Source organism: Streptopelia decaocto, assembly GCF_964273445.1.
Source record: "Streptopelia decaocto genome assembly, chromosome: 6".
NCBI lineage: Eukaryota > Metazoa > Chordata > Aves > Columbiformes > Columbidae > Streptopelia > Streptopelia decaocto.
Window position 1 is genome coordinate 14,427,569 of NC_138660.1, and position 14,287 is coordinate 14,441,855.

At 51.1% G+C, this 14,287-nt stretch overlaps 1 protein-coding gene across 1 annotated transcript; it reads right to left on the bottom strand.

Annotated features, from left to right (window-relative positions):
* Positions 1-10,441: 10,441 nt before the first annotated feature.
* Positions 10,442-13,442, bottom strand: LOC309441094 (zinc finger protein ZIC 1; the record flags this gene model as incomplete). Its single annotated transcript, XM_082055502.1, has 3 exons — positions 10,442-10,639; positions 11,155-11,318; positions 12,467-13,442. 3 exons carry the CDS (start codon positions 13,440-13,442, stop codon positions 10,442-10,444), a joined length of 1,338 nt encoding a protein of 445 aa, XP_081911628.1.
* Positions 13,443-14,287: the final 845 nt, after the last annotated feature.

Consider the following 14,287-nt stretch of genomic DNA (forward strand, 5'->3'; position numbering starts at 1 on the left):
CGTTTTTCATCTATTATGTATTAATTTGGAAACAATAACCTCCTAATAAAATGCCAACGTTACAGCAGTTTTATTAAAACACATCTTCAAATAAAGAATCAAATTCTCTCAGACTCAGCTGCAGACCACTGAGGAACCTGAGCAGAGGCATCATTTATTAGCAGAGGCGACTCATTAGAGAAGGGGAAATTGCTGTCGGCTGGGAACTCGGTCCTGCTTCAGCTGGAAGTTTAGTGCAGGATCGGCCCCTCGCCGTGCCCCTGCCCCCTCCCGCCCCGCTGCTGGGGGGGAACGGCTCTCACCTCTTCCAGCGGGGAAAAAAAGGCATGAGCCTGCGCTTGGGAAACGCTCCGTTTTCTCTAAAACAACAATCCCCCGGCAAGCCTGCTTGAGCAAAGCAGCAGTGTCCGCAGATACTCAGCAGATGATCAGTTAAAACCCGAAACGCGGTTTCCTTGGTTTCCTTTTTTTTTTCTTCTTTTTTTTTCTTTTTTTTTTTTTTTGACAGAAACTTGTGGGGATTAAGCCCTCTCCAGAGTTTGCCCGTGCGTTGTCATGTGAGTAACGTCCTGCACAACTTAACGAGATAAACCCTGGCAAACTAACAAGGCAGGGCGAGGGCCCGTGCTTGCCGGCACCCTGGCACCGTGTCCCCGGGGACCTCGGCCACCTCCGCACTCTCGCTGCCGCCCACGCAGCCCAGTCCCGCCACAGATCGAGAACCGCGCCCGCGGGGAGGCCGCGGAGCGTCCCCATCTCCTGGCGGCTAGGCCGGCCCCGAGGGCAGCGGCGCGGCCCGGCAGAGCACGCGGGCGCGGAGCGGCATGGCGGAGCTTGAGCCGCCGGGCCAGGTCCCGCCACTCGTCTGCACCCGCGGTCTCTGCGCGGCTGCGGAGCGGGGACCTGCGAAAGAATATTCAAGAGCGTGCCGGTTATCGGGCTCGTTTCTCAGCGGCGCGCAGGGGAGGCTTTTCGGCAGAGGTGACGTGCCCTGAACTTTGCGGTGTCCGGCGGCTCTCCGCGCCCCTCCGCCGGGACTGCCCTCCCGCCGCCGCCCTGGGGGCTCACAGGCCGCGGGGTAGCCACTGCCCCGGCTCCTTTTGGTGCTAGCCGAGCGCTGAGCATCTCTTTATCCGGAGAACTAGAGTGTCTAATTTATCCAGTGCTCATTTGCGAACAGTCTCCTGCTAAATTATGTCAGCCAAAGGTCAGCCGGACTCAGCGGTTCTCTTAATTTTCTTAATTTTTAAAATAAAACACACACCCAAAAAAAAAAAAAAAAAGAGGGGGAGGGTGAAGAGGGAGGGCGGGGGAGAGAAACCAGCAAGTTATTCAAATGCAACCTCATCTGAATAATCGTGAATTTGATCCAGTCAGAGCTGCAGACCGTACATTAAAAATAAATGTCCAGGAGGCATTTACTGTAGTTGATTTTTTTTTTTTAACATTGAGATTTTAAAAATGCAATGTCTCTCCAACCCCTCCCCCCAAATATGGAGTGAGCTTTCAGGTGCTGCACGAACCTTGCAGAGTGGTATCAGTGTGTCTGCAACACTACTTAGGTTGAATGCATGAACCCCCAATCATAATTGCATGTTCACAAAGCACATATGGCAGCTGCATTCTTTGTATAGCTTGTTATGGTCTGGTGTGTAATGTAAATATAAAGATCAGACCCAAAACAGCGGCTCGCTCTCCCCATTAAAAAAAAAAAAAAAAAAAAAAAAAGTTGCTTTGCAAACTTAAAAAGAATGACATTAGTGCCATGCTACTGTTTGAGCCAGCAATGATTATTTGGTCTATTTGTTCCCATTCGGAGTTAATACACGACAATAGTTTTACTCTGTGCTGCTTGACGTGAAACAACTGGGGTTGGGCATTTCTGTTCCAAACAAATGCAACTTCTACACCCATCCCTGGGACAGCGAGCCGAGAGCTGAGCTAGCTTTGCAATGGAGAAAAGCATCACTTACCACGGCGGGGATCTAGATCTCGGCAAATGCTGCCAGTAGGTCTGAGAAGTGAAAAAACTGGAAGGGAAGCGCAAAAGGCAGAAAGTTGGAAAGGGGGATTTGTGTGTGTGTGTGTGTGTGTGTAAAAGCCAGAGGGAAATGCGAGCACAGCGCTCCCTGCTCTGCCTGGTCGCCACCAAAACAAAGATCCAGGAGTTAAGGGAGCAAAGCTGTGCCAGATCTACACACACAGCTCCTCGGGGCCAAACCTCAGCTTCTCACTCACTCCAGCTAGCGACAAGGGTTAATGCTCCGGAGGGACAGGCTAGCCGGCCCCTGACACCATTGGCTAGGAAAGAAATCAGGTTTAAGGTAAATTTATAGGCGCTTTGCAAGTTACAAAGGAACAATCTGAAATTGGATATAATAATACTAACAATAATAATAACAGAACGCTTCCTGGTCCAGTTAGCTAAAAAGTGAGGGCACGTCCCTCTTCCCTGCTCCCTCCCCCCCCCCCCCCGCTCTCCCCCGAAAACGCTCCGCGGTCCCGTCGCCGCGCAGGAGCCCGCGCTCTGTGCCTGCCCCAGCCCTGCCGGGGAGACCCGGGGATCTCTGGAGATACAACACAGAAACGAAGCTGGGGGAAAAAAAATATATATGAGGCGGGGGGGGACGACTGGGAGGAGGGAAGAAGCGCTGCAGCCACGAGCACTAAATGCAAAGATTTAGCCTCACACTTGGAGGAGATCAACAGTTTTCTTGGGAGTTTAATAATGTGAGTGGGTTCCCATGCGAAGGCGGGGGCATGTGGCTCAGGTGTGTGTCTGAGTACCACTGTCTGACGCCCTCCGTACCCCCTGCAAATAACGAGAAGCTTCCCCTTCGGCTAAGGGGTGAAATGGAAGAAAGAAAAAAGTCTGGTTGGAAGGGGAAAAAATATATATGTTCATACGTATCTGTGTAAATGTTGGAGTAAATGGTGCCCACAGTGCGAGCCCGAAACAAGCTTCCACTTGCGGAACTGAGGTCAGAATCTGCCCTTTCTGAAATGAACAGGCGACATGATGGACATCGGCTTTATTGTCGCCTCTTGTAGTTGGCTGAGGCGCACAGGGAGCCTCAGCCGGGCGGGGAGGGGGGCATAAGCACTCAAGGTGTTGGTCGGAGAGGCTTTCACAACGCAGCCTCGGCGCACACACCGATGGGCGCGTTTCTCTGAAGCGCCGGGCAAGGAAGAGAGAAGGTGATGGAGAGGGGTGGGCTGTAGCGGAGGGGGAAAGCTAGAGAGGGGCTGCGGAGGAGGACTTGTCGCTGGACGATTTCCAGCCAGCCTCGCTCCACCCGGAAGGGCCTTTCTGGGAACTTCTGAGGGGCCGGGCCGGGCTGCGCGACCGCGGCCGTGCCCCGCCGGGGCAACGCGCCCAGATGCGCCCGGGAGCCCCGCGCGGGCTCCGAGGGCTCCTGCCTCAGTCCTGCCTGCTCCCTACCGGGCTCTATAGGGATAGAAAAACCCACCTCGTTAGCAAGATTGAGAAGTACATTTCTGATAACATGGGATGTAATTTTGCCATCGCACAAAGGGCTTTAAAACCACTTTGTGCCCCTGAACAATGAGCACTGGGAATTATTACTATTTGTTTAAACACTGCAGCCTACAAACGGAATAAATGCCAAGACCGTGCGTTTTTTTCTTCGGATCTATCATGCGATGTCGATATATCAGCAATAAAATATGATGGGCCATACAGTGTCATGAGATTTTACTAACAGAAGAGAGGCAGAAAGGAATCCATTACAAGAACCTTTCTCCCTTCCCTCGAGACTCTACTTTTCTGGCGACCGTGCCCGTTATGTTTTGCCACATAAGCCCACGAAAAACAACTCGTTTGGCGGACACCGGCGCTGAAAATTGCTGTGGGGAGGAAGCCGGTGATTTGCTAAAGCACCCGTTAAATTAAGGAGGTCGCGTTTGCCCAACATGCCGGGGAAGGGAGGAAAGGGGGAAAGTGCCTTCCCGGGCCCACCGAGGCACGCAGGGGGACGGCGCGGCGGAAGCAGCCCCAGACGGGCCGGGCCGCGCTGAGGAGCGGCGGGAGCAGAGCGGGCAGCAGCACGTGCAGCGGCGGGGCCGCTGCCCTGCGTGGTCGCGGAGGCGGGCGCGGTTACCTTCCGCGGGCACCTTCCGCGGGCGGCGGGGAGGCGGTGAGAGTTATAAATATTCAACAGCACGTGGAGCCGGCCCGCTGGCGCGCATGCGCCGCCGGGTCTGCCGCCGGGGTGCGCGGCGGGCGCGCACGCACACACCGCCCCCGCGCACGGACGCGATTTCTAGGAACCGTCCCCAGACGGGCAGCCCCGCACCTACCCACTGCCCCACGGCCTCCCCCGAGAGAAGCAACATCAAACACAAACACATGTCCGGCGGGTCGGATACTTGCTGATGTGGGGGCTTTTTCCTTCTTTAATTTTTCTACAGCCTTTGGCCGTGTTGTTCACGAAATTTTGGAAGCAAGAAAGATCCGAAAGGATCTTAAAGTCCTGACCCGTGCCAATACACAACTTTCGGTTTTTTGCTAAGCAAAGCCGTGCCCACGTATCGCGAACGGGCATGTTTAGACGTGGGCTAGAGTGTGCACCGCTGATCATGTGCTTTGCCTCGCCCCAACCACCCCCAGACAGCTAATGCTGTGTTTGGGTCCCGAAATGTAAACACATGCACAATCACAGATGCACACACGGAGCATTTTTTTAATAGCAGTTTCATAGAGAGGTAGTATGATCTTATATATCTAAAAGGTAATTAATTTGATTTATTATACTTGAAAAATCCTGTCTGCAGTACGGGCGTCATCTGGAAACTTCATGCTATTTTATACTATCGTTCTAAAGCCGAAATAAACGTTACGAATTGATGACAGCTTCCAGCTGCATGATAAAAATAGCCCATTCGCTTCACAGAATCGTGTTTCTTGTTATCGAAGATGAACCAGATCTGACCCACAGAGATTAGCAGCGAAAAAAATACTGCAATATAAAATAAAAACCTTGACCATTTTTAATATACAATGCACCCTTAAACACAGCCTCTTTGCCATGGAAAGGAACCCACATAAGTTCGTGCAGCAAGTTAAAGAAATCCAGCCTGCGCCTAGTTCAAAATAGGAATCTTTTCGGGCGAATTTGGAAAATACACCCATTTTGTGACAAATGCGATCCATTGTACACAGCCGTTTGCATTAAATAATAGAGGTTACGTGAGCCTTCAAAAATATACCTCCATGTAAACACATGAATACGTGTCTTTCTAGAAATACCACTCTTTACGTACGAATATAAATAGAAAGATGTATATGTGCATATTTATAGGTACGTATATATTTGTAACAAAACCAGTAAGGCCAACAGTGATTCCGGTGAGCGTATGTGCATCTGCAGCAATGATCATTTTCCCCGTGAATTATACCCACAAAACAGACAGTGCGCGTCCCCACCAAGGGTTCCCCCGCGCCTGCGGTGCCGGCCCGCGGCCAGGCACGGAGGGCGGCTGCGGCGGAGCCGCTCCGCAGGCCGGGTTGCACGGTAGTGCCGGGCCCCGGCCGGGCCTCCCAGCGTTCCCCGGCCTCTCCTCGGCAGCAAACCCCCGCTCAGGAGAGAATCGCCACATTTTGAGGGAAACGTGATGATTTCCCGGGGAAGCGCCGCGGGGCTCGATCCCTCATTTCGAGGTGCAGAGCGCGCACGTGTGCACTCCGTGGCGGGCGCTTCCCACCCGCGGACACGGACAGGCACACCCGTGTAGGGGCACACAGACGTCGTGCGAGTGTGAACGGGGTGCGGATGTTTTTATATGCATGTGTGCGTTTTGTAACGGTGATACATAATGTGTCTAGTAAACGGTACAGCCTCCTCCATGGAGATATCGCTCACAAATTCAATCCCTCTCAGCTCTAACGGTAAAACGCACTCCAGCTTTTACAGCATCAAGTCACTTGAAATACCCTGCACTGTGTCAGCAGCCTTTTCCAGAGATCTCCTTCCCCGTCCTGCCGGCTGGAAGTGGGCTTTGCATAGGGGCTCCGGCTCTGCGCCGTTTGCGCCGGGGCTCCTGCCGACCCGGGCGCTCTACGGGGCTCCTTTTGCGCCCGCCGGCACCAGCCCGCCGCCGGGCTTTCCGCTTGCTCCGCTTAAAAGTTGCTCCGAAAGGAGCAAGAGCTCTGAACGTGAGAAAACTTACAAAGTCGGACCCTTTTACCAGCGAGGCCAGAAAAACAGTAAATAAAAGTCCCGATGTATGTGCATCAGTCCAGGGACTTCTACCTCCTTACGGCTAAAACAAGGGCAGTAAGCGGCCGAGGCCAGCGAGGGGTGTGTGCCCCCATTTCGAACACTGTCTGTGGTAAAGAAGGTAACTTTGTTTAATGAATGCCGGACTTGCCTTTTTAAAAAATTCAAACGATCGTTCACAAGCCATTAAAGCGACCTGAAAGGCGAGTGTTTCGCTGGGGGGAATTGAAGCGCCCGATTATTGTTTTGTATTTAACTTTCTGCGTGCAAACAGCACAGGCCAGGCCAGGGGTTGCTGTGTGCGCCCCGCTGGCACATCGCCCGAGAGGGGACAGCACCCACACTCACCCCAAACAGCCTCCTGTACCCTCCCGCGAGCACTGCGGTGCTGCCGTGGGTGTCTCCAAACGCTTCTCCCCGGCGGCAAAAGCCTTCGCGGGTGCGGAAGCCTGCGGACGACGGGCCCCAGCGTTTTGGCTACCACAGAGCAGGCAGTGCGGAGCAACGCGGGGGCTGCCGGCACGGCCTGCCCTGGGCTCAGCGGGACCTCGCTCAGATAAGCCCCGTCTACTTCGAAATCTAATAAACCCCACAGGAAAAACAGCCCAACAGCATCCCGAGATTAGAAAGAAAATCATGGCCCCAGTCGAGGCTGCAGAGTCGGGGCTCGTGTCTCTCCCCGCAGGTCTTGTAAGTAAATCCGCAAAGGGCGCCTTGTTAGGGGAAAGTTTGCTTTAGGGACTGAAACAGCGCAGGAACAGCCGAGAGACGCCTCACAACCTCCCTGCCTGCGAAAATACCCCTCTCTCTGCCGGGGATTTCAAAACACTGCTCCCCTCTCCAGAGTCAAGCGAACAGCACAAGCATGGCGTGGACTTAGCAGTTCCAGCCGCAGTGATCGTCTCTAATTCAGAACATATACAGGATGGCGATCAACCACTATTGCACCGTTCCCCCGCCCCATATTAAAAAAAAAAAAAAAAAAAAAAAACAAAAAACAACAAAACAGCAGCAGCAACAACACTACTAAAATCATTCTTTCTGCCGTAGGACGCTCCAACAAACCTCAGACCAAAAGTTTAAAAGAATACTCATTAACCAAGTGCTCCACTACACACAAGTAACAGATCTGTGTCAAGCGACCAATAGGGACTTCACACAGGTTCAAAGAAATTTGCAATACTCATCTTTAAAATACATCACCCCCACCACGTTTCTCCGAGTTTCTTTTACAGTGGGATGGCTCAGACTATCTCTGCGATTAATTTTTTTTTTTTAGCTACACTCAGGTTATTTTTTTTTTAAACCGCTGCCTGGTCAAGTCGGCTGGACAGATAAGCTGAAAGATTCGCAGAGAGCAATATTTTCGGCGCACGAAACTGTTTTTCCCTGCCTCTTTTGCCCGGTGGGTTACATTTCCGAAAGTCCCAGCACTCTCTGCCTGGGTCCCAGAGGGCTTCAACTTTTTCTATCTCGCCAAGCCCTGCAAGGTGGCGCTCTGTTCATTGAAAACCGACATTAGCCTCATAATAATAACATTTTGTAGAAAGTAAAGTTAAAACGAAGCCTTCCCACGGGTGCTGCAGAGAGCAAACGGCGATGCCGAGCTGGCAGGAGTAGGGCTTAATCTAAACAACGCAAACTTTTTTTTGGGGGGGGGAGGTGGGGGTAGGGTGGGGCGTTGCGGGATGTGTTGTGCTTTGGGAGAGTGAAAAATCTCCGAGGGAGATCCCCAAATGTTATGAACAAAGCGGAATAGTTGGGGGGTTTTGGTGTGAGCTGGGCGGGCTGTGCTCTGGCTGGGTTACAGCCGGAGCTGCGGAGCGCCCGCATGAATATGAGCAGAGAGCGGCTTCCCCCGGCACCCCCTCCCCCCCCGAGCGGTTAATATGGCTATTGACTCGCTGTACACATAATATTTCTTTAAAGAAGCTGTTAAAGTGTCATCTTGGTCTACTGGAAGGTCAGTTTCTGCAATTCACTCTATGACATATCACAAGCCCTCGCAGCTTTAGCCAACCTCATGATTTGTGTTGTCTGTTGATATGTTGTCTGCTTAATGGGGCGATCATGCAAGCTACAACCAGGAACAAAGCCCAACAGTTCCAACAACCGTAGCTAAGTTAGTGGAAGCAGTACAGCTTGCAAATCTATCAAACTAAACTGCAAGGAAGACAATCTGATTTAGAGAAAAGGCGTTCTGCTACAGTCATTAAGCACAAGTAATTTAGATTTTTTATATTGTCTTCTCATTTACAAATTTACTGTATCAACGCCAGCCAATGGAACGAATTTCTTAAGTAAATGAGAAATAAATAAAAGAGATAGAAAGATAATCAAATTACATAAAATAATTCTTAGCCCCTAGATTTATTTTTTTTAGAAAGCTATTAACACTGGCAAAATTATAGTAATAATAATAACATAACACAAGAAGTAATTGATTTAAATTAACATCACGTTTTAAGGAATATCAGGGGGAAAAAAAAAAAAAAGGAGAGATTAAAAATATATGTATACGCAACAACAACAACGGCCTTCGTGAAACAGTGCTGTACTTCTTGGAGTAAAAGGCCCAAGGAAAGTCATGAGTCCACTGCCTGAGAATTAGATATGGCCATAAATGCCTTAAATTAAAATAGCAACCGAAATCTCCTCTGTTTTAAATCTCCTAATATATGTTATCCGAATTAATTTAATTTAGGGACCCAGTCTATGCAGATTCATGGGCAATGTTGGAGTGGAGAGCAGCACTTCTCGAGTAACAATTCCCCACATTAATATTTATGTAGCATATGCAATCTATTTCTGTTATTTTTATGGTTGTTATTCTATGTCTGCAAAGGTCATTTAAATTATACTGCGGCCGAAAATTTGTTTCATAAATTTTGATATAAATACTAATTACACACTATAGTAATGCCAGCAGGGATCCTTTCATTTATCACATTTATATCACCTTCGCTGCTTTAGTGATGACATAATGGAAAGCAGTGAAAAACTGGGACAGTTTTATTCTAATATCCTAAAGCTAGTTGGAGTTGCAGCAGGTTGACTTAGTGAATAAGAATTCCTACCACAATTCATGGGATTTAAGAATCTTTAATAAGGTACGAAATGTTACCAAACAGTTCTGTAAACTAAATTTTACATACCAATTCTTCTAACCATAAATATTGAATATCTTGTAACATGTATAACCGGACCTTTACATGCGGATAAATATGGAAATTAGGATTTATATACATTATGTTCTTGTATTTGCCAAAAGCAACGGACAGATATAGTTTATATCTTTTTTTTTTTTTAATATCACTTTACATAAACAAATGTAACAGTTTGACACGCAGATCCAGGCTTTCACTATACGAATTTCTTGACAGGACGTGTAACAACATTTTACTGCACTACTTAGACTGGACTTTGGGACGAAATGTTGCACTTTATACAAAAAAAGCACATTAATACCAATAATATTCTGTTAGATCGACGTTTAGACTGTAATAATACAAAGTAATTCACATTTTGGTACACATTTACTAGAACATTCTTGCCATTCAGTACAAATAGTTGAATTTCTACCTCTTCCCTCTGCCCCCCCAACCACCTCTGCCCCCCCGCCGCTGCTCCCGCCCGCCCGCCCCTCCCCCCACATATATGCAAAGACCACAAATCCACATATCCCCTTATTCAACTTGAGATATAACTATTTACAAAATCAAACAGTACATTTTTTTGTTGTTTTGTTTTTGAAGCTAATAATTCTGTATTTACAAGAGGGGATGGGGGGAAGGCCGCTGCCCGAGCAGACATGCAGTTGGAGATCTCTAATCAGTGGTTTCCAGTAAAGCCCTAAAGAGTTGGCATTTGCCCTGGTAACCTTGTCTTCTTATGCATTCTACTAACCCCTTCGCCTATCAAGCCTTGGAACAGAGCAGAGCGGAACAGTCAAAAAAAAAAAGAAAAAAAAAAAAGAAAAAAAGGGAAAAAAATTTTAAAAACACAACAATTTTTAAAAATGAAGTCTTCATTTTACTCGGTCCTGGGTCTACTGGCAGCATTTTACTTTTGTTTGCTCATTTAAATTCTGATCTCAAAGTGTTCATTATTTTTTGAGTCTTTAAATAGAGTATTTGTTTTCTCACTTGGGGCGGTTTTGTTTTGTTTCGCTTTGTGGTTTTTTGTTGTTTTGTTTTAGCGTTTTAGACGTACCATTCGTTAAAATTTGATGTAAGCGTGCTGTGGCTGGACGTGTGGTGGACTGCGGAGGAGGAAGGGGATAAGGAGCTGGCGGTCTGGTTTTCTGTGGATGGAGACACGATGGTTGGAGGGGTGGAGGACTCGTAGCCTGAGCTGGCGGCGGGAGAAGGCTGAGACCCCTGCGAGGATGATTCATGGACCTGCAAGAGAAAACCCGGGCAGAAATAGAGAGCGGCAGAGGACGGAGGCCCTGTCGGCGGTCGCTTACGACTGGGGATGCGCCAGACAAGGGCACCCAGCGCCAAGCCCCGGGCCCCGGCATCCCCGTGGGGCTTCTTGCCGGCCCCAGCCCCGGGGCCGCACCCCCCGGCCCCGGCCCGGCGGGGAAGGCCGGGCAGCGCCGCACCGGCTGCTTCCTCGCACTGCCCCCCCCCCTCCCCGGCTAAAACGCACCGACAAAAAGGCCCTGCCCGAGGGGCCCGGACTGAGCACGGCCGGGTGCGGGCCGGCGCGGCCCGGCGGGCCCGGGGTGGACTTCAAGACTGGGCCGCAGCAACGCGGAGCCCCGCAGCTGGCCGGGCCGCGCTCCGCCCGCAGGCACCACCGCGCCGCCGGCCCGCGGCCTGGGCTCTCCTGTCCCCGTCCCCGCAGCCCTTTCCTCCGGCCAGGCCCGAGGCGGCATCCGAGCCCCGCACACCAGGCACCCTCCATTTACCTTCATGTGCTTTCTGAGGGAGCTGGGGTGCGTGTAGGACTTGTCACACATTTTGCAGAGATAGGGCTTGTCGGAAGTGTGCACATGCATGTGCTTTTTGCGGTCGCTGCTGTTTGCAAAGCGCCTGTCACAGCCCTCGAATTCACACTTAAATGGTTTTTCACCTATTGCAGAGGGAAGGGGGGGGAAAACGGATCTGATTAAGCAGGGCCGGCTGTATCGCTCATTGTCCCCACCGCCCCGCTGGACAGAAGCCCAGGGCTTCATTTCTAACACTTGCAACTTTCTAACTTCAACGAGGCTCAAATCCCCCGAAACCTTGCTTCTTTTCTCTGTTCTTTCCACACCTCCAACCCCTGTTCAGCGCCCGTTTCGAGGCGGGGAAGGAGCTAAATAACATTGGGTTTTTTCTTTCCTTTGGAGGGGTGAGTTTCAATTGCAGCCCCAGCCCGGGCACCTCTCCCTCATCGCAACGCTCCGAGAGCAAGCATGGTGGTATTTACACACGATCCTTAGTGTCTAGTTTCCGTTTTTATAGCTCATTCTCGTGATATTTAACGCTCCCACCCAACCCAGCCCCCTCCCCCGTATTTTCTTGCAATATTGCAAATTATGCGGCCGGGGAAAACAATGCGAGGACAGCCCTAACAAACCCTTTGCAAAAGCGCTCGGGAAAGCGGCGCTGGCTTTCGGCGCTCCGGGTTAGAGGGGTGGGAGAGAGTTCTTCCAGCCAGAGGCTGCTGCAATTCCACCTCCCGCGACAGGGAAAAGTTCTCAGGGATCCTGGCGCCTGCCCTTCGCACAACAATAACACACTAACGCGCCGAGCTCGGTTTATTTAAAATCGCTCATCGGAATTAAATATTTACCAAGCCCTGAATTGCACAGGGGAGACGGATGAGCTGCCTGCAATATTTAGCACAATTTCTCATCGTGCCACCGTCAAAACTGCCGAACAACAATTAATTAAAACCTATAAATTTTAACAGGACAGGTTGCTGCGATACCCCTCAGCCCCCCCCTCCGCCCTTGCCCTACCAATCCCAGCAGCAAGCCCTGCCTTTCTCCCCCTCTGCTTCGGCAGGGATAATTTTCTTTTTGTTGCTGCTGCTGGTGTGGCTGTGACCGAGCTCGTTTTGCAGCGGAGCTCCGAGTCCGACTCCCCGGAAAAATCAGTGGCGCTGGATCATAACCCCCCACCCCCTAACCCGACCAAGCAGCGCCCTGGCCCCCCCGGCCCGTCCTTGTCCCGCGCTCCGGCGCTCGGCGCTTCCACTCGCAGAGAGAAAAGCTACAGAGAAGGTTACCGTACCTGTATGAGTTCTTTTGTGTATTTTGAGATTCTCTGATCTGGCAAATACTTTGCCACAGCCTGGGAAAGGGCAGGGGAAAGGTTTTTCACCTGTGTGGACTCTGATGTGATTTACAAGTTTGTATTTGGCCTTGAAAGGTTTCCCTTCTCTTGGACACTCTTCCCAGAAACATATGTGATTGGACTGCTCGGGTCCTCCAACGTGCTCCACCGTTACATGAGTCACCAGCTCGTGCATCGTGCTGAAAGTTTTGTTGCAGGACTTTTTGGGGTTTGACAATTGCTCGGGCTCAATCCACTTACAGATGAGTTCCTGTTTGATGGGTTGCCGCATGTAACGAAAGAAGGCCCCTGCCCCGTGGTGGGCTGCCATGTTCATGTTCATGTGGCCGTAGCCGTGCAGCTGGGTCGAGGCGTAGTGCTCGGAGCGGGGGCTGGTGACCTGGCCGTACTGGTCGGGTCTGCCGTACATGTCTCCGGAGAAGCCCAGGCGCATCTGCCCATTCACCACGTTCGGCGAAGCATGGCTGGTGGCTTGTTCGTGCAGCCCCGGGAAAAGTATATGTCCCGCGGCATCGGTGTGTCCGTGGGGTCCGGCGAAGCTGCCGGCAGCGGAGGCGAAGAGGCTGTGCTGGGCGCTGGCGGCCGCCGCCTCCCCGAAGCCTCGGTTGCGGAACAGAAAGTCCCGGGTGGAGTTGAAAGCGGCGCTGGAGTAGGAGCTGACATGGGTCGGGTGGTGGTGGTGCCCCAGGGCCGCCGCCGCGTAGCCGGGCGCCTGCGAGGTGAAGGCGGTCTGGCCGGCCGAGGCCAGCTCGTGGGTGCTGGGGTTGATTTTGAAGGCGCCCATGCCATCGGCGAAAGGGTTGATCCCCAGCCCCACTTCTCTGTCCGTGACATCGGCCGTGGAGTGGTGGCGAGAGGATCCGAAGGTAGTGACTCCTATGGCGGGATACTGCGGTCCAGCATCCAGAAGCATCTTCCCAGCGTCGATGCAGCAACCAAAAAAAAAGCACGCGCGCACACACACAACGCGGAGAGAAGCAGCAGCAGCAGCAGCGAAAACACCCTCTTTGGAAAGTCAGCGACGATCACCACCAAAGCAACCACATCAAAAACACCCCCCTCGGCATCAGCGCAGGGGGAAGAAAAAAAAAGGGGGGAGAAGGGGAAAAAAAAAAAAAAGAGGTTGGTGCAGAAGGGGGAAAGAGATCTTCGGAGTTGTAAATAATAATAATAAAAATGTGCCCCAAAAATATTCACTGTCTCTCTGCTTTGACTTTTCAGGGAGGTTTAAGTTGGGAGGGGGTTGGGTGGGCTCAAAAATAAACTGCCTGCAAATAACAATAACTGAGAGAGAGCAACACGGGCAGGGAAAAAAAAAAAAAAAAAAAAAAAAAAGCAAAACAGAAAAGAAACTTCCTTCAGTGATTTTTTTGGCTATAGGAATGTTGCAAAGTGGCCGAGAGATTGTTTCTCTCTCCTCTTCGAGCTTCCCCACACTCTCCCCGATTTTTTTGGGGGGGGGCCCTTTTTTTTTTCGCTTTGCAAAAAAAAAAAAAGGCGCAAATCATGCACAATATTGTCTTTTGCGGTTTATCTTCCTGGGGAGAAACTTTCACCTCCTCAGCCGGGCGGTGAACGCGAGACTGATAGCGGCAATCATTCCTGCAGATAAATGAATTGAAAAGACGACACCGTCCCCCCCCTTGATGAATGGGAGCCGGGGGCGGAGCGCCGTACGGTCGGACGTGAGCGCTCATTGGTCGGCGGCAACTCCCCCTTCCCCGCGTAACTCCCCCCGGCCCCGCCAACGAGGGGCGC